This window comes from Mustela nigripes, chromosome 16 (genome assembly GCF_022355385.1).
Source record: "Mustela nigripes isolate SB6536 chromosome 16, MUSNIG.SB6536, whole genome shotgun sequence".
Classification (NCBI taxonomy): domain Eukaryota; kingdom Metazoa; phylum Chordata; class Mammalia; order Carnivora; family Mustelidae; genus Mustela; species Mustela nigripes.
In genome coordinates this window covers 43,407,208-43,434,122 of record NC_081572.1, presented here as the reverse complement: position 1 = coordinate 43,434,122, position 26,915 = coordinate 43,407,208, and the positions used below count along the sequence as shown (strand labels likewise).

The window sequence follows — 26,915 nt, the reverse complement described above, 5'->3', positions numbered from 1 at the left end:
ACACATATATATGAACAATTCCCTTTCATAAACTTAACATACCAATTACAAGCTTATGATCCCACTGCTTTCCCCCACTGCTTTACCCCATTGCTGGGTAGTGCTCTTTTGCTTTCTGGTTTTTTCACTGAAGATGTGCATGTACCTCCTATGTCTATCTATGCATTCAGTTATAAATTATATATGTGTACTATTATACTAATATAATACATATAATATAACCTGGATAAAAATAAAAAAATATTTAAGGGATAAACTTAAAAATATAAATAGAATTTTTAATATTCTTCCTACATCTTATTGGATCATCTAGTATAAACCTCACTCCAGACACCATAGTTCTAGGAAGTAGCTATTCCTTTATTTTGACTTTATTCTCAGAGTAAAAAAGAGCCACTAAAAATCTCCAAGGAAAGGGTGATATGTGAAATATCCATGGCTCTAGTAAGTTTATAAAAATAATGTGAAAAAGAAACCAAAGTCAGGGAGACCCATCAAAGTACTACTGAAATAATCCAAGAGTGGGATCATGAGCCCCCAGAAAGTGATGGCCTTTGATTTTACCATGTGCATTCGCCATCTCCTTTAATTCTCTCTCCTCTGACCATTTTTTAAAAACCTAATTAAAATTTTCAAGCTAATGGCTTGACAACTTAAAGAAGACTGAGGGTGAGGATGTCTAGTCTCAGTCCACACACAGTCTAGAACTCATATACCAAGATTTTAAATGATGGGAGCTCTCTAGGTTTATTTTCTTCTTGTTTGCCTGTATCTTTTCATCTGTTTAAAATAACTCCCATTCCGTGAAACAGTTTTTTAAAAAGACATCCACATAGTGGTGATACAATTGGATGCAATTGCTAAGATAGTAAAAATGGCTAAGGATGGAAGATGGAGAGGAAAAAAAAAGTGAAAGAGACAATGTGCAGCCAACAAAAGAGAAAAAATGGCAGAACTTTCTAATACACAATGGGGCAGAGATCAAGGGAAGAAGACAATAGTGTCAGACTTCAGAGATCAAGAAAGTAAAACAAAAAAACCCAACAGATTTCTGGTAAACTTTGAGGGGAGGCTTCCAGGTAAAACAATGGAGGGAGAAGACAGATGACAAGAAACTGAGAGGAGAGAGCAGTAAGGAAGCAGAGACAAAAGACTACTCAGTTTTCTTCTTTTCTTTTGCTCTCTCCTGAACTAATTTTAGACTTGCAGAGAAGTTGCAAAAATAGTACAGAGAGTTTTATATACTCTCAATCCAGCTTTCCCTAATGTTAGCATCTTAGGTAACCAAACTACAATGATCAAAACAAGGAAATTAACACTGGTGTAATACTGTTAACTAAAATAAAATAATTTTTATTCAGAACTCACTACTTTTTCCACTAATGCCTCCTTGAAAGTTTCTTGTCAGTTGGTGTCTGTCACGTTGTACAGCAGAAAGCTGTTTCTTCACTCTCACTTAATTGAATTAATTGAATTTCATTATACTTAATATATAATAAATGTTATTATAAAAAGATTAGAAAATTCAAGAGCACAAAAAGAAGAAAAATTATAAGCCAAAGATCATTTAATATTTTGATACGTAACTTCTAGATTCCTTTTGGCCTATACCTAAACTGGGATGGATGGGAATGGATGCCCCACCCCTCAGTCTTCTTAAGGTTCTTAAAATCTGCTTTACTGAGATATAATTCACATACAACATAACTCACCCATTTAAAGTGTACATCTCAATGGTTTTTGAAGTACATTTACTGAGGTGTGTGATAATCACCATGGTAATTTTAGGACTTTTTTATCGCCCCATAAGAAATCCACACCCATTAGCACTCCTCATTTTCCTTCAACCTCCTCTGTGGCCTTCCTTGCCTCCCAAGCCCTGGGCAACCACCAATCTATTTTCTACCTCTATGGACTTGCCTATTCTGGACATTTCATATAAATGGAATCATACAATAAGTGAATAAGTGGTCTCTTGTGACTACCTTCTTCCACTTAGCATAATGTTTTCCGGAGTTACTCAAGTTGTAATTTATTGTACTCTATCCCTCTTTATGGCTGGATAATACTCGCTGCATGAATAGACCATATTTTGTTTATCCATTTATCATTTGATGGCCATTTGGATTGTTTTCATTTTAGCTACTATGGATAATGCTGCTATGACATTCGTGTATAGTTGACCCTTGAACAACACAGGGATTAGTGGTGCCAGTGCCCCCACACAGTCAAAAATCCAGGTATAACTTCTGTTCCCCTAAAACCTAACCATTAATAGTCTACTGTTACATTACCAATAACATAACAGTGAATTAACATATATTTAGTATATTATATACTGTACTCTTACAACAAAGTAAACTAGAGAAAAGAAAATGTTATTGAGAAAATCACAAGAGAATATATTTGCAGTACTGTATTGTACTGCAGGAAAAATCCATATACAAGTGGGCCCAGGCAGTTAAAACCCCTGTTGATATTCAAGGATCAACTGTATAAGCTTTTGTGTGGCATGTGTTTTCATTTATCTTGGGCATCTATCTAAGAGTGGAATTGTCAGATAATATGGTAGTTCTATACTTAATATTCTTAGGAACTGTAATACTGTTTTCTAAAGCAGTTGCACCATTTTACATTCCCACCAGCAATATAGAAGTGTTCCAGTTTCTCTACATCTTTACCATTTTCCATTTTTTTTAAATTATAGCCAATCCTAGTGGGTACAAAATGGCTATCTCATTGTGGTTTTCATTTGCATATCCCTCATGGCTAATGATATTAAGTCTCTTTTTGTGTACTTCTTGGTAATCTGTGTATCTTCTTTGGAGAAATGTGGATTCAAATCCTTTACTCATTTTTCAATTAGGTTGCCTTTTAATTATCTAGTTATAGGAGTTCTTCCTATATTCTAGATATAAGATTCTTAAAGATTATTTATTTATTTATTTGACAGACAGCGATCACAGGTAGAGAGAGAGGAAGGGAAGCAGGCTCCTGCTGAGCAGAGAGCCAGATGCAGGACTTGATCGTAGGACCCTGGGATCACGACCTGAGCTGAAGGCAGAGGCTTTAACCTACTGAGCCACCCAGGCGACCCTAGATACAAGATTCTTATCAGACATATAATTTTCTCCTATTTTGTGGGTTGTCTTTGTATTTCCTTGATACTCTGTTAATGTGTTTTGAATTCTATCTCCCCAAGAAGATATACTGAAGTCCTAACCCCCAAAGACTTCAGAATATGTATTTGATTGCAGAGGTAATCACATTGAAATGAGGTAATTAGAGTGAGCCCTAATCCCACATGTCTGATATCTTTATAAAAAGGGAAAATCTGGTTATAGACATAGGGAGAATGCCACGTGAAGACAGAGGACTGGAGTACTCAATCTAGAAGTCAATGAATGCCAAAGATTGCCAGCAAAACACTGGAAGCTAGGAAGAGACAAGGAAGGATTCCCCTACAGGCTTCAGAAAGAGCTTACCCTTGCCAGCATCTTTATTTTGGACTTCTAGACTCTAGAACAATGAGAAAATAAGTGTCTGCTGCTTTAGGGCAACCAGCTGGTGAAACTTTGTTGCAGCAACTATCGGAAACTAATACGGTAATCTAGCAAAAAAATGTTTTAATATTTGATGATATCCAATGTATCTTTTTTTGGGTCACTTGTGCTCTAGGAAACCAGTGTCTAACCCAATGTCACAAAGATTTATTCCTGTATTTTTTCTAAAAGTTTTATAGGCTTAGCTCTTACATTTAGGACTATGATCCATTTTGAGATAATTTTGGAATATGATGTGAGGAAGGGACCCAAATTCATTATTTTACATGTGCTTAGTTTTCATATCACCATTTATTGGAAAGATTATTCTTTCTCCACTGAATTGTCTTGGTGCCCTTGTCAAAAAATCAACTGAACATACAAATAAGAGATTATTTCTGTACTCAATTTTAATTCACTGATCTTTAGTTATGTCAGTATGGCAGTATCTTAATTACTGTAGTTGTGTAGTAAGTTTGAAATTGTATAGTTGGTAGTAAGTATGAGGTCTTTAGCTCTTATAAGTTCTTTTTGTTTTAGAGATGATTTTGTCTTGTTCTCTTCCTATCTTTTTTTTTCTATTTCTGTTTTCATTTTTTAAATAGCTGAGCCTTCACGGGTTTTCATATACTCAATGTGTGTTTGGGTATATTTAATCTGTTTGGAGTGTTTGACTTACAGTTTTTTTCTGCTTCTTGATCATTTTTTGGTGATAGTTCAGGTTTCCTTAGACAATAGACAAAATTTCATTTCCTAATTTTCTCAAATAGTTCTCCATGGATTTTACTAATATTGTGCTCATTTTTATAATACTGGGCTGTTATACATAAAATTCTTAGTTAAGGGTACCCTTTTCTGTCAGTCTAGCAGTCAAGGTACTTTAGCTTGTTTTTGTTTTATCTGCCTTGATGTTAAGGGTACAGCTGTGAGTCTCCTGATTTTATGGTTTTCTTCTGTCTTGTACAATCCTACACCTCCCATTCTTTCTTTTTTTCCTCTTCACTGTCCAATTACACCAAAGGGCATTTCTTCATTTCTTTTTGCCTTTTTTTCTGCCCCAGAAGTTAAGAGTTTGAAAGATTTCCCTTTAAATCCATCTATCTTTTTAAATTATGTCTGTCCCTTTAAATTGCACCAGATCTTGTAAGTTGTATATACTTTGAAATCTCTTCCCAATATTCCAGTACTCTCATCTGCCCAGCTGCTTCTTTATTTAGGTTTCAGATTTTGGGTGTACTTTATGTTTGGTGATCATTCCATCACCTTCAGGACTACCCTTCATTAGTCCCCCTCTTCTGTCTTTGCAGATTGTCTTGGTTTGCTTTTCCTCACCATGAAGCTATATGGCAGGGCACAAGGGGGAATGATAGATCATGACAGATCATGGCTAAGAGAAAGGAGGCTGTGAGTAAAGAGTGAGGTTTTTAATTATCACCTTTCCCATTTACAACAGAGGAAATGGAGGCATAAGATTTCAGAAGAAGCAGGATGTGGTGGGATCAAGAAATGGAGGAAAATATGGGAAAGTCACAAATTGGTAATAACAGAGAAGACATTATCTGAATGAACTCACATCAGATTATTCAAAGGTATACTTAGTCAAGGCAAAGTGATCTACTAAGAATAAGGCGAGTAAAGCTGGGATTAGGAGGTTCAGATAGAGGACAAAAGTTTAGAATCATCCAAGTGGGAAATGAGCCAAAGAGTCAAGGAGCAAAACATGAAATACTGCCAAGGAGAACTGAGGGCTCTGCTGAGGTTAGAGAGCATAGATACAGTGTGGTCGATTTCCATGACTGTGCGACTTTTCTGGGATATAGTGGTAATTACTGTGGATTGGACACTGGCAAGGCAGGTAGGTCAAAAGGGTATCCCAAGGTGTGAGTGAGAGTATCACTGAAAGGGATGTCCGTAAGTAGTGGGATAGAAAGTAAAATCAAAAGAATTAAAAGTCAAAGAAAACAAAAACAAAAAGGGCGCCTGGGTGGCTCAGTCGATTAAGTGTCTGCCTTTGGCTCAAGTCATGGTCCTAGGGCCCTGGGATGGAGCCCTGTCAGGCTCCCTGCTCAGCAGGGAGTCTACTTCTCCCTCTCCGTCTCTCCCCCTTGCTCAAGTGTGCTCGTGTTCTTTCTCTCTCTAATAAATAAATAAAATCTTAAAAAAAAAAAAAAAGAAAAGAAAAGAAAACAAAAAGACGCTAAGGAACTCAAAGTCACAATGAGGATAAAAAGAAGAACTATAATATCAGGCACCAAATTTGATGGGGATATGAGCAAAATCTGATCACTTAATTTTTATTTTGATTATTCAGAGGGTATAATATTCTCTTATGCCATGAACATCCCTCTACTCCTGGTGTGCCCAAACAGAAGGCAACTATTTTTTAAAGTGTAATAATAGATATATTCTCTTGTTAGAAACTCCCAACAATCTCACAATGAAGGCACGGGCAATGTGAAATGACAGAAGGCTGTGATTGAGACCACAGAGTTGCAGTGTTAATATTTTATTTACAAAAGCAGTTAATGGGCTGGATTTGGCCCTAGAGCTGGAGCTTGTCAACCTCTACCTTAGACTACAAGTAGGTTTATAACTTAAATACTAGCCAAATGAAATAAACCAGCATGCTAATTTATATTACCATGTTTAGTTTATTATGATTCAGGTGCTATGCTAAAAATTGTAGACAAAAAGACATTACTTGAGATTAAAGGCTAATGGAGAAATATGTAGTATAATCAAAGTAAGGTAGAAAACAGTAGAAAAAGCAGTTAAGACTGACTGTAAGGAATCATGGAAAGCTTAACCAAAAAGAAAGCACTTGACCATAGTCTTACCTGACTTTGTTTCAACCCATTTTTTAAATTAATGAATCTGAGAGTACTTTTGTTTAAACACAAACTTACCTTGGAATAAGAAAGTGCTATTTGTTGAAACACAGCATCATCTGGTGATTTACTATATGTGGCAAGCCCTTGTTCATCATCATCAAAAGGGTAGTTCACTACCAAAGAACCTGCAAAGGGAAAAAAGGAAAATGTATCATGTTATCGCCTTCAAGATGGGTACCAACATAAAGTACACTTTGACAACAGTACCAATAGAAATGCCAAGAGAAAAAACTAATACAATTTTCCAAGGCTTATTTCCTCATCAGAAATAAAAAAGTTGCTAATTTCCTCAACGGAAAATCCATTGGATAAGTGAAATATTAAATAGCTATGCATGACACTTAAAGGTTGCCTTAACTAGAAAGGTCTTAGGAATGTACCTGAACTTCTAGGTATAATTTATGTCAGAGCCAAAACCAGAAGTATACAGGCTTAATTTAAACAGTTTTACAATATATTGGATCAGAAAAAATGAGCAAAATGTGATACTCTTCTAATAAAGTTCAGTCATTTATAATGTCATGGAATTTTAAAATAAGAAAGGATCCTTGAAGGTCAACTAATCCAGCCTCTTCATTTTGCAGATGTGGAGTCTAAAATAGAGGGGTGAAATGACATGTATGAATAGCAGAGCCAGCCCTACACTCAGTAAAAAATGCTAAAATTTCCCTTATACTCACTTTAGAAATTAGTTAACTGGAGTGGCATTGTATGATTTTTCATGACCTAAGGTAAAGAAACTGATGCTTTAAAGCATATGTCCCTTCATGCTCCTCATAGGGCATAAAGAAGTTAGGGTATTTCTCAAGTAAGAGCCCTGAGCTACACATGCCTACTCTCCCACCCCAAGATGAAATCCCTTATTTTTCTATTTGTCACATGGTTTTCATTTGTTCATCTGTCCATATAGCCTACCACTGCTAAGCATAGATAGATATTTGCCCTTTTTATCATGCCACTTCATGGGAATGGAATTGAAAGAACATACTCAATTTGAATTTAGATGGAAGTAATCTTGTGGTAACAAATACCACTGACACAGAAAAAAAAAAATTCTTTAAGAAGTATGAAGAAGTATGCTTATTCTATTCCCCAAAATAGTTCTAACAAAAACAAGTATACTTCCATACCTCTTCCTAGACAAATTTAATGTGTCAAAAAAATTTAATTTCACCCCAGAATTATGACCCATATCTAAAAATTCAAACAGAAAAAAGTCAACATCAACTTCTAGTCAGTACTGTTTTTCCAACAGCCAATTTTCTAAGGAAAGAAAAAAAAGGTCATAAGAGACTTATTTCTGTTAAACAGTCTATTTTTAAAAAATAATTAGTATCAACCTAAAAAGCAGGAACAATAAAGGAAAAAATAAATTTGATTTCATCAAAATTAAAAACTTTTTTGTGTCAAGGACATCATTAAGAAAGCTAAAATTTTTAAAAAGTTAAAATATAATCTATAGAACAGAGAACAGGAGAAAATATTTCAAAATCAGCAATTGGATAAGGGTCTAGAATCTAGACTATATAAAGAATTCTTACATCTCAACAAAAAGACTAAAAATTTCACATTGGCAAAAGACTTGAGCAGATATTTCTCCAAAGTAGATACACAAATGGCCAAGACAAGAAAAGATGCTCATTATTAGTCATCAGAGAAATGCAAGTGAAAACTACAATGATATACCACTCTTTAACCACTAAAATGGCTATAATATAAAAAACAGAAAATAATAAGCGTTGATGAGGATATAGAAAAACTGGAACCCTCATACATTGCCAGGAATGTAGAGTGGTATGGCAACTGTGGAAATCAGTTTGGTAGTTCCTTAAAAAGATAAAGAGGCAATCATCATATGATGGCTTTTCCATCAAAAAGCTAAAACATGGCTGAATGAAATAAGTCAGAAAAAGACAAATACCGTATGATTTCACTCATATGTGGAACTGAAGAAACAAAACAAATGAACATAGAAAAAGAGACAGACAAAAAACAGACTCTTAACTATAGAGGACAAACTGAGGATTACCAGAGGGAAGCCTGGTAGGGGGTTGGGGGAAATAGGTGAAGGGGATTAAGAGTACACTTATCATGACGAGCACTAAGTAATGTAGAAAGTTGTTGAATCACTATATCATACATCTGAAATTAATATAACACTATATGTTAACCACACTGGAATTAAACTTTCTTTTAAAAAGCACTAAGCATGGAATTACTCAAAAGCATTGAAAGCAGGGACTCAGATATTTTATACTATTGTTCACAGCAATATTATTCATAATAGTGAGCAAGTGGAAACAACCCAAATGTCCTTCAGTGGAAAAATGGATAAATAAATATACATATGTACAATGAAATATACATACAATGAAATATTATTTGCCCATAAAAAGGAATGAAGTACTACTAATAAATGCTACAATCTAAATGAACTTGAAAACATTATGTTAAGCGAAAGTAGACATAAAAGATCATATATTGCATGACACAATTTCTATGAAATATTCAAAACAGGCAAGTCCACAGAGACAGAATACTGACTGGTTGTTAGCAGGGCTTGAGGGGAGGGGAAAATAGGAAGGAATTGCTTAGTAGGTAAGAAATTTCCTTTTAGGGAGGAAAAATGTCTTAGAGCTAAATAGAGATGGTGGTTGCACAACATTGTGAATACACAAAATGTCACTGAATTATTCACTTTAACATGATTAATTTTTTTTGTATGAATTTTACTTCAATACAAAAATTGTATCAAAATTTACAAAGAGGAATTTTACTATTCTCTATATTCTTTCAAAATCCTGGGGCACTTGGGTGGCTCAGTTGGTTATACATCTGCCTTGGGCTCAGGTCATGATCCCAGGTCCTAGGATCGAGTCCCATGTTGGGCTCTCCACTCAGCGGGAACTTGCTTCTCCCTCTCCCTCTGCCTGCCACTCCCCCTGCTTGTGTGCACTCTCTCTTTCTCATAAATAAATAAAATCTTTAAAAAACAAAACAAGACAAAATCCTTCTAAATTTTTGACACCAAAGAAATCCTCTTTTAAATTTCTTTGCTAAGATTTCAAAACTCACTTAAAGATTTCATGATAAGAAAACAAAATAAATCATTGAGAGGGAGGGGTAGATGGTGGTAGAATAGGAGAACCACAGGCTCACTGCATCCCATGAATACAGCTAGAAAACTATCAACATCCTAAATACCCCAGAAATCAATCTGAAGTCTGGCACAACAAATTCCACAACTAAACATAGAGAAGAGGCCACACAGAAGAAGGTAGGAAATGTGGAGACATGGTTTAGGAGAGAAATGGATCATGGCCGCTGCAGTGGAGAGAGAACCATAGTTGCAGAGAAAGTCGAGAGACAGAGGGATGCACAGGGGAAAACAAACCCCCGTAGCAATTGGTTTGGAAAGCAAAAAGGCCCGAATTCCACGAGTCCTTGCAACCAGTGGGGCTTAAAGCCTGGAGTTTTAAATGTCAGCATGCTTGGCTCTGGGAGAACTTAAAGGACATTGGGGCTGCTCTTTAAGAGAAGGCAGGGGAAATTGTGTGTGGACATGCAGCATGGAAGCAGCGATCTGAGGAGCACCTGGGGCACAAGGAGGGGAGGTTACTTCCTCATCTCAGACTGTGTCCCAGAGAGGCAGCATTTACCGAGAGACATCTCCAGGAACAAAGAAACTGGCCAGAGCGATCTCCCTCCCCCATTCCTCAGCATAAGCACAGGGCCACCTGTGGGAACCAGTGCAGCATTGACACTCACTACCTAACTTTCTTACACCAAGCTCTATCCCCCCATTCCTCCACCTTCCCACATCCGTGCTCTGGAAGAGCCACCCTTCCCAGTCTCACTTGCTTGAGTTCCAACCCCATGGACCCTCACCCCAGAAGACTGGCCTAAGCCCTTGCCCACAATGTGTCTCCTGAACTGGGAGTTCTGTAGGGCCCCAGTCCCAGTGGTGGTGGCAACAGGTCTCATCTCACAAGCAAACCAGAGCATATCTAGTTAAAACTCACCTCATTCAAGACAGGGACCAAATACTGCCCACAACAGGCAAAGAGAGCCTCTGCAGGCAACTGGCCTGAAGGATAAAGCAACCAGGACAAAACAGCAGAGCACACATAGCACACATTGAAGATAACTCCTAGACACACCAGGCTTCTAGGGGAAGAAGGGATGACACACAGAGCAGAACAATACTAGACCTTTTTATAAGGCCCTTATCCTCAAGATAGGAAATGTAGCTAACTTTCCTAATGCACAGAAACAGGCACAGAGACTTAGACAAAATGAAAAGACAGAGATATGTATCCCAAATGAAAGAATAGACAAGGCTAGAGCTGGAGATCTAAACAAAGCAGATATAAATAACATGGCTGATAAAGAATTTAAAGCAATGATTATAAAGATACTCACTGGACTTGAGAAAAGAGCAGAGGACATCAGTGGGACCATTAACACAGAGATAAGGAATAATAGCAGAGTTAAAGGGGTCAATAAATTAAATATTTGATGGAATGAACAGACCTAGAAGACAGAGTAATGGAAAGTAATAAGGTTGAACAAAGGAGAGAAAAAAAATTATGCAAAACAAGTCCAGACTTAGGGAACTCAGTGACTCTATCAGACACAAAAAGATTTGTATTATAGGGCGCCTGGGTGGCTCAGTTGTTAAGTGTCTGCCTTTGGCTCAGGTCATGATCCCAGGGTCTGGGATCGAGTCCTGCATCAGGCTCCTGGCTCAGCGGGAAGCCTACTTCTCCTTCTCCCACTCCCCTTGCTTGTGTTCCTCTCCCACTGTCTCTCTCTCTGTTAAGAAAAAAAAGATTTGTATTATAGGAGTCCTAGAGAAAGAAATTGAGAAAGGGGGGCAGAGAATTTATTTGAAGAAATAACAGCTAAAAACTGCCCTACTCTGGGGAAGGAAACAGATATCCAGATCCAGGAAGCACAGAGATCCCCCAACAAAATCAACAAAAGCAGATCCACACCAAGATATATTGTAATTAAGGGACACCTGGGTGGCTCAGTGGGTTGAGGCCTCTGCCTTCGGCTCGGGTCATGATTCCAAGGTTCTGGGATTAAGCCCTGCATCGGGCTCTCTGCTCGGCGGGGAGCCTGCTTCCTCCTCTCTGCCTGATTCCTCCTCTCTGCCTGCTTGTGATCTCTGTCTGTCAAATTAATAAATAAAATCTTAAAAAAAAAGATAAATTGTAATTAAAATGGCAAAATACACTGATAAAGATAAAATATTAAAAGCAGCAAGACAAAAGACAGTTACATACAAAGGAAACCCCATAAAGCTATCAGTAGATTTTTCAGCAGGAACCTCCCAAGTCAGAAAGGAGGGGCATAATAGTGCTAAATGGGAAAAACCTACAACCAAGAATACTCTATCCAGCAACTCTATCATTCGGAATGGAAGAAGAGATAAAGATTTTCCCAAACGAACAAAAACTAAAGTAGAGTTCGTGACCAGTAAAGTATCCCTAAAAGAAATATGAAAGGAGACTCCCTGAGTAAAAAAGGAGAGAAAAATAAAAAACAAACCTAATGATAACCACAGTTCACAAATTCATAAATTTGCAAAGAATAAAGAGAAAGAAATCCGAATATATCACAAACCATGGAGGACAGGAAATATTCAGAAAAAATCTTCAGAAACAACCACAAAACAAATAATAAAATGGCAATGAATACATATTTATCAATAATTACTCTGAATATAAACAGACTAAATGCTCCAGTCAAAAGACAGAGAGTGACAGAATGGATAAAAAACAAGATCCATCTATATGCTGTCTACAAGAGACTCATTTTAGGCCTAAAGACGGCTGCAGACTGAAAGTGAGGGAAATGGAAAAACAAACATCTATCATACAAATGGATGTCAAAAGAAAGCCAGAGTAACGATATTTAATCAGACAAAATAGACTTTAAAACAAAGACTACTGGGCGCTGGGTGGCTCAGTTAGTTAAGTGACTGCCTTTAGCTCAGGTCATGATCCTGGAATCCCGGAATCATGTCCCACATTGGGCTCCCTGCTCAGCGGGGACTCTGCTTCTCTCTTTGACCCTCCCCCTTCTCATGCTCTCTCTTGCTCTTTCTCTCTCAAATAAATAAATAAAATCCTTTAAAAATAAATAAATGAAAAAATAAAACAAAGACTGTAATAAGAGACAAAGAAGGACACTATAGAGTAATAAAGGTGATGATCCAACAAGAAGATGTAACAATGGTAAATATTTATGCACCCAGGGATTCCTGGATCAGTCAGTTAAGTGTCTGCCTGTGGCTCAGATAATGATCCCAGGGTGCTGGGATCAAGTTGTACATCGGGCTCCTTGCTCAGCAGGGAGCTTGCTTCTCCCTCTGCCTGCTGTTCCCCATGCTTGTGCTCTCTCTCTAACAAATAAATAAGTAAAATCCTCAGAATATATATTTATGTACCCAATAGAGGGCACTCAAATACATAAAATAATAATAAACATGAAGGAACTAATTGATAATAACACAGTAATTGGGGACTTTAACACTCCACTTATATCAATGTACAGATCATCTAAACAGAAAATCAACAAGGAAACAATGGCTTTGAATGATACACTGGACCAGCTGGATTTAACAGATATATTCATCCTAAAACAGCGGAATACACATTCTTTCCAACTGCACATGTTATACTCTCCAGAACAGATCACATATTGAGCCACACAGCAAGTCTCAACAAACTGAAAAAGACAGAAGTCATACCATGCATCTTTTCTGACCACAATGCTATGAAATTAGAAGTTAACCACAAGAAAAAAATCTGGAAAGACCACAAATACATGGAGGTTAAATAGTATGTTTCTAAAAAATAGATAGGTCAATCAGAAAATAAAAGAAAAATTAAAAAGTACATAGAAACAAATGAAAAATAAAAACACACTCATTCAAAAACCTTTGAGATGCAGCAAAAGTGGTTCTAAGAGGGAAATTTATAGCAAAATATGTCCTGGAAAGAAACAAGTCCACATGATTGAAGATGTATCTCCCACCATGCCAAGGTCTTGATACCACATATGTCAATCTCTAAATTATGTTCATTGGAATGGAGCTAGTATTATAAACATCATAAGTGTGTACTGTCATTCTAAAATCACAGGTAAAAAGAATAAAAAAAAATAAATAACATGGCAGGTTAATAGTCCATCAAATTTCAACTCTGATACTTTATTAGATAATCCAACATATGTTGACACTTAATTACTTCCCTTACCCTTGATGCTAATACCTTTGCTCTTTAAAACAAAGACAAAACAACACAAAAATCCAGCTTTATTGAAGAGTTGACCCCTAAATAACAGGGGCTTGAATTGCATGGATCCACTTACATGCAGACTTTTATCAATACAATACTATATGTGTATTTCTTAATGATTTTGTAGAAATGAATTAATGTATTTCTAAAAACGATTTTCTTGGTATCATAAATTTGTTTTCAAGCTTACTTTATTCGAAGCATACAGTATATAATACACATAACATACAGAATACATGTTAATCAACTGTTGTTGTTATCAGTAAGGCTTCTGGCCAACAGTGGGCTGTTACTAGTTAAGTCTGGGGGAAGTCAAAAGTTATACATGCATTTCCAACTGCACATGGGCTAGCCCCCTTAACTCTCATGTTGTTTGGGGGTCAACCGTAATTCACGTAACATATAATCCATCCCTTTAAAGTATATAATTCAATGTTGTTTAGTACATTCACAGGGTTGTACAACCATCATTACTATCTAATTATAGATCATTTCATCATGCCAGAAGAAAACCCTGTACCCATTAGCAGTCACTCCCATTTCCTCCCACCATTGTTCACCATAGCCTGAGGCAACCATGAATCTGTTATCTATCTCTATACATTTACCTGCTCTGAACATTTCATAAAATGTAATCATGTAACGTATGGTTTTTGGTGACTGGTTTCTAGCACTTAGCTTATTTTCAAGGTTCATTTATGTTGTAAAATGCATCAGGACTGCATTGCTTTTCACAGTCAAATAATAATCAATTGTATGAGTATACTATATTTTATTTGGCCACTCATCAGGTAATGGATATTTGGGTTATTTATACTTTCAGGTTATTATGAATAATGCTACTATGAATATTCATGTACAAGTTTACTTGCAGACATATGTTTTCAGTTCTCTTTGGTATTTACACTTTCACTCTTACTCATATAGCCCTAGTCAAACATTGTGATGATTTTTAATCTTGACCTCTCATCCTATCCAACTGACCAATTCCTGCTGAATTCTATGAAAGTGTATACGCCCAAACACTACAGAAGGATGAGGCCATTGTGCTACAGTTTAATTCGTAGCAAGGCAAAAATAAGGGAATGTCTTCTAAACTTACATAAAAGAGTATTAAATTCTAGTGAAGAATAGGACTAAAAATTTCAAGTTTGTTAGTGTTTAATTTCTCTGAATGACAGAGAGTATGTTACCAAATTCCCACTGAGAGGAATGAATATAAATGAATATAAAACACATGTGAGGGATACATATAAAACACTTGAATAACTAAGTGAGGGTGGGGGAGAGAGGAGGACAAGGAGAGAGAGAAGAAGGAGAGAGGAAGAAGAATGTAGGAGGGAGGATAGGGGAGGGGAAGAGTAGGAAAGAAAAGGGGGAAAATAGGAAATTTGCTTAAAAAGCAATGAGACAAGATGGGATCAGGAGGGAGACAAACCACAAGACTCTTAATCTTACAAAACAAACTGAGTGTTGCGGCGGGGGTGGGGCGTGTAGGGAGAAGGTGGTTGGGTTATGGACTTTGGGGAAGGTATGTGCTGTGAAGTGTGTAAACCTGGCAATTCACAGACCTGTACCCCTGGGGTTAATAATACATTATATGTTAATTTAAAAAATTTTTTTAAAAAGCAATGAGAAAAGATCTTTATTATTTTCTGCTGTAAAATCGGTAATAGGATACCCATTTTAAGAAAGCCTGAAACTATAAACAGATAACATTCCACCAGGATTTTCAAATGCTCTCAACAAGAATTAATTACTGGAGTATCAGGTTGCTATTACCTCCATGCAGGTTTGCTGACAGTACAAATGGATAGGACTTCATCCAGCTCATTACAGCGATAGTTTCCGGCTGGGTAGGATCTGTGATCTGAAAGAACTGGTCTGGGAAATTTCGGTTCAGGTCAAAGTTGTTGCTGTTGTTTCTGCCAATTACACTTACTGAATCTCCTGTATGATAAAGTATTTAAATTTAAGCCATGTTTCACTTACATTTTAACCCAACACATAATATTTCAGCTATCTTAATCCAAAAGTAAATGTGAACACATCAGTCTTCACTACGAGTAATCACACTATGATTAAACCGAAAAATACAGTTTTCGGTATTGCACATTAAAAAATTGTATCTCCTCCAGATCTTTTTCACCAGAAAGGTGAAACTATTATCCTTTCTTTTCTGCCCTCTGTCCATACTTTAAGGGGAAGAAAATATCCAACTAGAGAAATTATATTAAAGTACTGGCTCAAAAAAAAGTATTGCTCAATTGCCAATAATCCATACACCGACACGATCACAATGTTGAGGGGACACGACTGATCAGAGGGAGGTTCTGTTGTATTGGTATACACGTCACTTAGACATCCTAAAGAAACAGACCGAATGAAAAAAAGAAAACTGATATGCTTAAAGTAATCACAAAAAGGTAGTCAGTCAAGAACACAGTTGGAAGTTTAACCTGATGAAGAAAGGGTTGAATCTAAATTTACTCTTTTTTAATAAGGAGTGGGAATCCTATTATAATCACAGCAATGAGGAAAATTTGCAAGTGAATGAGAAAAACCTACTGGGGGGTTCACTGGTAGTGAGTTGTTCCATCTCTCAGTAAAGGTCTCAAAAGAGGAATGTGGAGGGATTTGTGAGGCTGACAATAAGGAAGGTCCTTAGTGAAGTACACTGAATAATAAAAAATGATTCTCTTAGTGTTCAGTCAGTGAGAGCCATGTGGCTGCATATTCATATGGTGGTACCTACTCTACTCACTGGTATGATTGCCTGGACGTAACCGCGGGTGGGCAAAAACAGACTCTCACACTCCTAGTGTTCAGCATAAAGTGGCCCCTCTAAGCAACCTGCCCCCCACCCTCTTCTGACTATATTGCCCTGAGGCAGATATGGGCTGGCCCAGAGGAGGTAGAGGAATGGTAAGTCAATACCTCAGCAGGTTTAGAATATGCAGGGGGAGTACAACTGGGAGTCAATACAGAATCGCTGGCTTCAAAAGAGATTTGGTGTTGAGTTTTCACCTATGCGACAGTGTTCCCAATACAGTAATTTAACAAGATTACTGGGTAATGGTAATTTTTAAAAGCAATTAAACTTTTAAAATTAAGTTATTTGTTAATTTCTTATTAATCAAATAATTAAGTTATTTAAAATTATTGTTAAAATGGAAAAATTTATTAAAATCTTATATTATCTTTAGGAAATAAGAGCCATTACCGAAGTGGAGAACTCCATTAAATGTAAACCTGGTATCATAATTGTTGAATGAACTAGCCTATCTTATAAGAATACAAAAGCCAGAACAATTATATAAGAACAAAATGATAAATTCCAAGGAAACAACCAGTTCAAATTCTCTTCTACTCCCAAATAATCATGCTATATGATAACCAAAAAGGTTAAGCATTAATAGATAGCTGTTCTTTACCTTCCTGGGCCTTTTCATACCCATCAGGATTCATGGAAGGCATAAGGTGAATTCTAGTGCTGCGGACTAAATCTGTCACTTCAGGGTCTGTTCCAAAGTTCTTACAAAGGTATTCAATGAGGTTCAATAGCAGTTCCCGTCCGACCACTTCATTTCCATGCATGTTTCCAATGTACTTAAATTCTGGTTCACCTAAAAACAAAATAATTACAAGGAAGAGTTTCTTTCCTTTTTATTTTACCATGGACTCTATTTTTTCCCCTACATATGTAAGACCTTGAAAATTTAAGAAAAGATATATTTTGGCAAAAGAAACAGGAAAAAGTATCTTATAAAGCAGGTTCTTTACTAATATATATCTGTGCAGGTTCAAAGCATACACACATGCACACACATGCCATATAATATGAAAATAAAAATACCATTAGCAGAAAAAAATCTAATCTATGCAGTACATTAAATACCGTGCCTAATATGGATTATGAAATGGATATTCTTTTTTTCTTGCAAAAGATTGGTTACATTTTCCTTGTTCCAGTTACACATACTTAAGGTGACTTTTCTAGATGAAACACAGAAATATGGTACATAGCTCTGAAAGGCACTACTGAAATTATGTATAAGACCATGCTTATTACCTGGTTCATGGACACCTGGGTTATCAGATATCTCCATTACATAAAGTTCCCTTGACTCTACTGATTTTCCTAATGAATAAAGCCGGGTGATGTTGGGATATTCATTGGCAAACCTTCTCAAGAAGATTTCCATATCAGGGAAATGGTGGTGGTGAAAGTCCTTTGGCTGAATTGGCTGGTGGAAGGATTGTGTTCCAGGAAGATTATTAAGCAGAGCGACTGTGCTAGCAGTTACTACCACCTCAGTTGTGTCAGGGATTACTGAAGCCACAGTTGGCCGAAGGGAAAAATTCACCTTTGTGGCCGGTCCTTCTTTCACTATTATATTATTAATTGTCAGTGGCATATACCTGAAAAAAAAAAATTTTTTTTTTTAAAGTAGGTGGCTTGGAGTTAAATTTAAACACAAAATGCTTTAACATTATAAAAGCACAACAGCCTTTTCATACTCTTACACTCGGTGTTCTATCAAAACTCAAACTAAATAAAGATAAATGGGTAAATTCCAGACTTTATGACATGATCTCAGAGAATCCCAGATTAAGTCTTTAAAGAACTACTTCTCTTACCATCTTAGTCCCACGTATTAGAATGCTTACCAAAAATAACACGCAAAGGAAAGAATAATATGAAAGATGGAGGTCACTAACCCACCATAGCAATTGCTACAGTACTCAAGGAAGGGATAAACCATTCAATCCTTTGCTGTGCCTTATCACACTGACATTCCAACTACTTTCCCAAATAGAAAAGCTCAAAATTAAATGAAACATTTTCAAATAAATCCTTAACAAACTGGGATTCCTGAAAGGTGGCTGGGGGAGGTAAGAAACCACTCATTTATTTTACGTATTAGAAAGCTGATGTTAGGGCAACTTTTTAAAATGTCTTTCCCAGGGACGCCTGGGTGGCTCAGTTGGTTGAGCAGCTCTGCCTTCGGCTCAGGTCATGATCCCAGCGTCCTGGGATCGAGTCCCACATCAGGCTCCTTGCTCCGCAGGGAGCCTGCTTCTCCCTCTGACTCTGCCTTCCACTGTGTCTGCCTGTGCTCGCTCTCGCTCGCTCTCTCTCTCTGACAAATAAATAAATCTTTAAAAAAATAAAAATAAAAATAAAATGTCTTTCCCAGAGCTCTGAGTTTTTTCTATTTTGGTACTCAGTTAGCTTTGAGGCAATACTTTATACAGCTGACCATCTTTTTAAGCTTTTAAAACTGTGGTTCCTCAAAATTTTACAATTATGCTTCACATCCAATTATACTGATAGACTATGTCCCAAGACTCCACAATACTATTTTTTCGCTGTAAAAGGGAAAAAATCAGAAAACAAGGAAAAAATAAAAGCCAGGTACAGTCAATAATGTTTCCTAGACTGTATTTCTCTCTTAGCTATAAACAGAGGCTTGGTATTTTCAGATTCTAAATTCTTACCCAGTTGAAACAGCTGTAATGTTGTAAGTTCCAGGGACAAGTAATCTGTGGAAATCACCAAATCTGCCTGTTGTGATATTATGATTAATACCAGCTACTGAGATGGTTGCATTCTCTAAACCAGATCCCGTTACTGAATCTTTAACAAATCCTTTAACTCCAATGTGAACCTAAAAAAACAGGAATCGAAGTAGACGGCTCAAAGACAATTTGGAAGGCAAGAGAACATCACCTCTCTCTGCATTGATGCTAGAATTTCTAAAAAAATTAAATAAGGTCGCATCTCTATTTTGCTGAAATATTTTTCAATACCTTCAAGTGAAAATAAAATATAGACAAAAAATATTGTCGCTTACACTTAACACATATCTGACATGTAGACTAGTAATATGCTTTCGAAATTCCCTCTCCTCCAAACAAGACTTTTAATTTTCTCAACAAGTAATAATTTTTCATTAAGTAATAATTTCTGGTATATTCAATAGTATATTACCCTGCCTGATATTTAAATTAAACTGATGTCCATGGCTCATATAGTGGTAAAGGCTCTCTAGCAAATATGATCACATGACATTGTAAGAACCTGACAGTACAAATTTGGTTGATTATTTCAGTCTATAAAGTGTTCTAAGACAATCAGAGAAAGCCCTCCAGAGGAAAAGAACTGTTAAAGATTGTTACTCCAGTGCAACTGAATTTCTTCCTTATATCATCTGCTATTTCTATTCCCCAACCTTCCAGTCAGCTACTTTTACCTTTTCAATCAATGTGATCAAAGACTCACGATTGTTCTCCCATTCTTGTCGAAGCTGAGAAGCAGGTGGGTACTTGCAACAAGATAGTTCTAATGTGATCTCAAAACAGTTGGCCCACACATAATTGTAATCTTGCATACCACCTGTAACATAAGGGAAAATATGTTTATTCTCAGAAAGACCAAACAAATTAAATCAGCCATCTCTGCATCTATAAATTTTCTTTTGTGAAAACATGGTTTGAAATTGGGGAAGGCTCTTGGATTACAGAGGAGACTAAGAAGGAAGGTTAAAGGAATATATGCTGAAAAGGAATATACATAAAGGAAATGTATTTGACTGACAGGATGAACAGTTAAGAAGAGTACAAACACACCAGTTAATAACAGTATAATGATAACAGCTCTACGTTTGGGTCTTTACCATATGCCAGACCTGTCCTACGAGCTTTAAGAATATTAACATTTAATCTTTACAAGTGTATAAGATAGGTATTATTTCACCCATTTTACAAATTTAAGAAGTAGGATAGACAGAGAGAGGTTAAGACTTTTGACAGCATGAGCATGAAAGGTATACATGATCTTAAAGTTGTGAAGGATGTTCATGCCTAAGCATTATTAAGTGCCTACTATTCTAACTGTACTTCCCTTTATCAAGAACGTAACAAAAGAAAAAAAAAAGGCAAAATCTAGGGTGATGCAACTGCACAAATCAGGGGAGGGGAGAGAGGGTGAGACATAATAAACCCTTTCAAAATGTGTTCAATGGAAGAGGGAAGTAAAAAGGGGAATAAGCATCCACAGCAACCACTTTCACCACTTCTACACCCAGATAAGCCCTCATACTCGTTCTGTAGAAAGTTTATTACCTTACCATTCCTGTCACTTGATTTTTCAAATAAATTTTATTTTTTTATTTTTTATTTTTTTAATTTTATTTATTTGACAGAGAGAGATCACAAGTAGGCAGAGAGGCAGGCAGAGAGAGAGAGGAGGAAGCAGGCTCCCTGCTAAGCAGAGAGCCCGATGCGGGACTCGATCCCAGGACCCTGAGATCATACCTGAGCCGAAGGCAGCGGCTTAACCCACTGAGCCACCCAGGCGCCCCTAAATTTTATTTTTTAAGGCAATTTTAGGTTCATAGCAAAATTGAGAAGGTACAGAGATCTTCCATGTTTCTACCCTTACAGTATCATATAGTTTTATTGCCCTAAAAATCAACTGTGCCCCACCTACTAAGCCCTCCCCTTCCCTAACCTTTGGCAACCGCTAATCTTTTTATTATTTCCATATGGCTTGGCTATTTCCAAAATGTCACAGAGTTGGGATAGCACAGTACATAGCCTTTTCAGATTGGTTTCTTCCATTTAGTAATAGGTACTTAAAGTTCCTCCATGTCTTTCCATGACTTGATAGTTTTCTTTTTAGTGCTAAATGATATGCCATTGTCTGGCTGTACCACAGTTTATCTTACCCGTTTACCTACTGAAGGATGTGTTGGTTGCTTCCAAGTTTTGACAATTATGAATTAACCCACTATAAACATCTGTATGCAGATTTTTGTGTGGACATACGTTTTTTTTTTTTTTTTAAAGATTTTATTTATTTATTTGACAGACAGAGATCACAAGTAGGCAGAGAGGAAGGCAGAGAGAGAGAGAGAGAGAGGGAAGCAGGCTTCCCGCGGAGCAGGGAGCCCGATGTGGGGCTCGATCCCAGGACCCTGAGACCACGACCCGAGCCAAAGGCAGCGGCCCAAACCACTGAGCCACCCAGGCGCCCCATGGACATACGTTTTCAAATCCTTTGGGTAAATACCAAGGAGCATAGCTGTTAGCATATAGTAAGAGTATGTTCGGTTTTTTAAAAAACCACCAAACTGTTTTCCAAAGTGGATGCACCATTTTGCATTCCCCTATCACCAATAAAAGAGAGTTCCTGTTGCTTGACATTTTCATCAGCCACTGTTCTGGATTTTGGCCATTCTCGATTTTGACCATTCTGGTAGGTAGGAAGTAGTAACTTGTTGCTTATTTATTTATTTATTTATTTGAGAGAGAGAATGAGAGAGAGAGCACAAGAGGGGGCAGTGTCAGAGGGAGATGCAGCCAAAGGCCATCGCTTAACCAACTGAGACACCCAGGAGCCCGTAACTTGTTGCTTTAATTTGTATTTCCCTAATGACATGCAATATGGAGCATCTTTTCTTTATTTTTTTTTTTTAACTTCATTGATTTATTTGAGAGAGAGAACGCAGGGAGAGGGTCAAAGGGAGAAGCAGACTCTCTGCTGGGCAGGGAGCCCGATGCAATACAGGGCTTCATTCAGGACCCTGGATCACAACCTGAGCAGAAGGCAGAGGCTTAACTCACTGAGCCATCCAGGCACCCCACATCTTTCCTTGTTTGCCACCTGTATAACTCTTTTTATTTAAAGATTTTATTTATTAACTTGAGAGAGAGAGAGAGCAAGTGGGTGGAGGAGCAGAGGGCGACGGACAAGCACTCTGTCCTGAGCACAGAGCCCAATGCAGGGCTCAATCCCCCAACCCTGAGATCATGACCTGAGCCAAAATCAAGAGTCAGATGTTCACCTGACTAAGCCACTCATGGGCCCCTGTCACCTGTGTAACTTCTTTGTTAAGGTGTCTGTTAAGATCTTTGGCCCACTTTTTAATCAGGCTATTTTTTGCTGTTGAGTTTCAAGAGTTCTTCATGTATTTTAGATCACAGTCCTTTATCAGAGATGCTTTCTTCCTTTTTTGGGCACAATAATATTCTACTGTATGTGTATACCACATTTTCTTTATCCAAATGTCAATGGACATTTAGGTTGTCTCTTGGCAACTGTAAATAAGGCTGCAGTGAATCTCAATGTGCAAATATCTTTTCATGATCCTGCTTCAATTCTTTTGTATATATACTCAGAAGCAGAACTGCTGAATCATATGGTAATTCTATTTCTAACTTTCTGAGGAAGCTCCATACTGTTTCCTATAGTAGCTACACTATTTTTATATTCCTACCAACCACGCAAAGGGTTCCAAATTCTCCACATCCCTACCAACATTTGCTATTTTTTTTTAGATTGACCATCCCAAAGGAGTATAAGGTGATAAGTTATTGAGGTTATGATTTGCTTTTCCCTGATGATTAGTGATATTGAACATCTTTCCATATATATGTTGGCCATTTGTATATTTTCTTGGAAGAAATGTCTATTCAAGTCCTTTGCCCACTTTTAATCAGATTACTTGAGAGGTTTGAGTTGTAGGAGTTTTTTACATATTCTAAATATTAACCCTTTATCAGATATACAGTTCACAAGTATTTTCCATAGGCTGCTTTTTTACTCTGTTGATTGCTTCCCTTGCCATACAGGACATTGGAGGGTTTTGAACAGAGGTGTGATATAATCTGAATTGCCTTTAAAAAAACAAAAAGTAGGCTCCATGCCCAACATGGAGCCTAATGCAGGGCTTAAACTCATGATCCTGAGATCAAGACCTGAGCTGAGATCAAAAGCTGAACACTTAACTAACTGACCCACCCAGGTGTCCCATGAATTGCCTTTTTAAAGATCATTCTGACTGCTGGGTAGAGAATGACTCGGGGATGAGGAGTAAAAGGGGAAGCAGAGTGAAGAATTAGAAAAAAATGATGGCTTGGATCATAACTAAGATTTCTGCTGGTAGGGGAGATGAAGCAGACAGATCTGGATTTAGAAAGGATTTGTTTATACAGAATCAAGGACGACTTTTAGATTTTTAGCTAGGGAAACTAGGAAGATAGTAGTGCCATTAACTATCTGAAAGGAGAAGAACAAAGGTACAAGCTATGACATGCCTAAGCTCTGTCTTTGGTCCTCTTCTCTTATTTATTCCCTTGATGTCTCATGGTTTAAATATTATCTACATGCTGACAACTCTCAAATTTCTATCTCTAGAGAAGACCTCTTTCCCAGACTCCAGACTTGTACATCCAATTGCCTATTCAACATCTCTACTTGCATATCATAAACTTAAGGTACCTTCATCTTCTCCAAACTTGCTCCACCTGCAATCTCTCCTATCATGGCTACTGGCACTTCCACTCTTCCAGCTGCTCAGGCCAAAAATCTTTGGAGTCACATTCCAATCTAAAGCATTGGAAATTCATGGTAGCTCTAACTGAAAAATCCAGAATCCAAAGATTTCTCCTCACCTCCATGGCTGCTGCCGTTTTACAAGCCACCATCCCTTCTTTGCCTGAATTTCTTCAATCACTCTTAACAGTTCTCCCTATACCTGCCCTTGCCCTTCTATATTCATTTCTCAACAGAGATGTGAAATTAATTCTGTTAAAATGTTAAGTCAGGGGCACCTGGGTGGCTCAGTTGGTTAAGCAACCACCTTTGGCTCAGGTCATGGTCCCGGAGTCCCGGGATCGAGTCCCACATCAGGCTCCCAGCTCCATGGGGAGTCTGCTTCTCCCTCTGACCTTCTTGCCTCTCATACTCTCTCTCACTGTCTCTCAAATAAATAAATAAAAATATTAAAAAAAAATGTTAAGTCAGATGTTACTCTTTTGTATGATGACTCCCTTTTCCACTCAAACTAAAAGCCAAAGTCTTTACAGAGGCCTAACGCCCCATGCGATTTGTCTTCTACCATTTCCCTTTCCCCTTTAACCTTCTTTCATACTCTCTCCATCACTGGCTCTGCATCTGCCACAATGGCCTCCCTGCAAGTTCACACACTGGGTACCTCCTGACTTCGGGTCTTTGCTCCAGCTACTTCCTTTGCCTGTTATGCTCTTCTCCCAGATATGCCTGCTTGACTAATTCCCTCATCTCCAGCTCTTTGCTCCAATTTCAACTTGACTTCCCCATTTAAAGTTGCTACTTGCTTCTCCCCAACATTATCCCCAAGACCATCCCACCAACACTCACAATTCCACTCACTCTTTTGTACTTTTTCTTTTTTCTAGAGTACTTAACAATATACCTATTAAGTTTATTATTTACTGCCTATTTCTCTAGACTAGATTATAAGCAACACAGGGGCAGAGATTATCTACTACACCCACTGATGGATATTCCAAGCACCAGACAGTATCTGGCACACAATAGCCCTTCAGAAAATATCTGTTGAAAGAATGAAACTAAGTAGGTAATTAAGATTTCTGTTTTGAATGTATTAAATTTGAGATGCCAAAGACTTTGTCTTCCCAGAATATACATAAGTTTATAACCACCAAAAGCCCAGTAACTTGGTCTTAACATTCTTCTTAGAAGGCAAGGTATCCATCTTTTGACCTTTTCTTATTGTCCAGCATCTTGGTATGAACTTTGGATCTGGCATCTATGATCATCTTTGCTTAACTCTCACCTGTATGTACAATGTGGACATACACATACTATTCGTGATACATATTTATTAATCTTTTCCAATTTTTACTACTATATTGGTCATAGTACAATGGTCATTGTGTTTAAGATGTTATACTAAGATTACAGGGATTTATAAATAAAAGACATACCTTCATTCATAGTCTAGAGTCTTGGTGAGGAAGCAGAACACAGAACACATAAAAATAACAATTTCAGAGCAACGCATATGTGAGCTCATTTTTTTTTGCATATGTAAAACTTAATAGCTATGTTAAGTTGCAAACATGGCCAATTAATACTTTAATTACGCCAGAAGGTAGGGAAGTAGACAGCTTACAACACTATAATCACCAGGCTGGAGTTCTGGCATTCTTTTGTCTGTTCCTTAATTGTCTTTCTTAAGTAGCTATTTAAGAAACACTAGCTAAGAGCAACACGAAGACCAAGTTTACAGTAGTATTTTGGAGTATTGTCTAATCAGCTTTTTAAACTTTAATAGTACTATAGCTAGCCATTGCCAATCAATGACACAGAGAAATATATTCCCAGGGTAGGGGAAGAGAGGAAGGATAGAAGTCTTCTAAAAGAAGACTTTAAGACAAGAAATTACATTCAGTGGACTCTAGCCCCACAGATCACGCACTGTAGTGATTTTTTTTTTTAATAACTCTACAATCTAAAACTAAAGGTCAGATTCATGGAGACAAAACTCTTTTTGTAGGTCCTACAGATTTGAGGAAATATTACAGTGAGGAGTGTACCTAACTGTAACACATCTTTGTGGAGTCAATCATTGCTTTACAGCATAGAATCTAGTGGAAATAGAAAATATTCATTAAATCTTGGGATGTATTCCCCAAATTTTCCTTTGATAAGACCCTATTTAACAGGAAGCCATGTAAATATTGGAAATAAAATTAAGGGGGAATGAATTAGTCAGTAATTGTTACATGAACAACTGGTAACTATGTGATAAAAAATACTGGTGAGCTTTACCTCCTATCATACCAAATAAACTTAAATCCATATGGAATTTGATATAAAAATGAAACTGTAAACAAACCTGGAACTCAACATGAATATTTTTGTACTCTCAGGATGAGAAGAATCTAAGTTTGGCAGCAAAGTAGCATGAAGGCATAAAAGGAAAAAAATGATAGATTTAACTATTAACAACTGTAAAATATTTTATCAAAAACCTACCTTAAAAAATTTTAAAAAGAGATTAAGAAACAAACCCCATAAAATAAGAGAGTTATAGAACACTCCTGGGTAACAAGTTAATAATTACGTGTATGACATCTTTGGCATGACCTTAACAGAGAAAATTTATTTTCCAGGAACTTATACCAAGGTAATAGCTACAAAGAAGAGGACTATAATGTTTAAACTAAAAGAGAATAAAACTGAAAAATACCTGACTATCCAAAAATGGGGGATCAGTTTACAATTATATAAAATGGGCTACTGTGCAACTATTTAAGGTATTGTGGACAAACATTTATGGGCATGATATTTACCGTATAATAACAAAAAAGGTATA

The 26,915-nt window shown here is 37.1% G+C and overlaps 1 protein-coding gene across 1 annotated transcript in view; it reads right to left on the bottom strand.

Annotated features, from left to right (window-relative positions):
• CPD (carboxypeptidase D) overlaps positions 1-26,915 on the bottom strand; it is a 77,697-nt gene that overhangs the window by 24,574 nt on the left and 26,208 nt on the right. Inside the window, exons 3-8 of the mRNA XM_059379880.1 lie at positions 20,001-20,143; positions 19,246-19,415; positions 17,816-18,165; positions 17,178-17,369; positions 15,526-15,693; positions 6,449-6,558 (exon numbers count right to left, since the gene is read on the bottom strand). Coding sequence (XP_059235863.1) covers positions 6,449-6,558; positions 15,526-15,693; positions 17,178-17,369; positions 17,816-18,165; positions 19,246-19,415; positions 20,001-20,143 — 1,133 coding nt within the window. The remainder of the gene's footprint in view (positions 1-6,448; positions 6,559-15,525; positions 15,694-17,177; positions 17,370-17,815; positions 18,166-19,245; positions 19,416-20,000; positions 20,144-26,915) is intronic.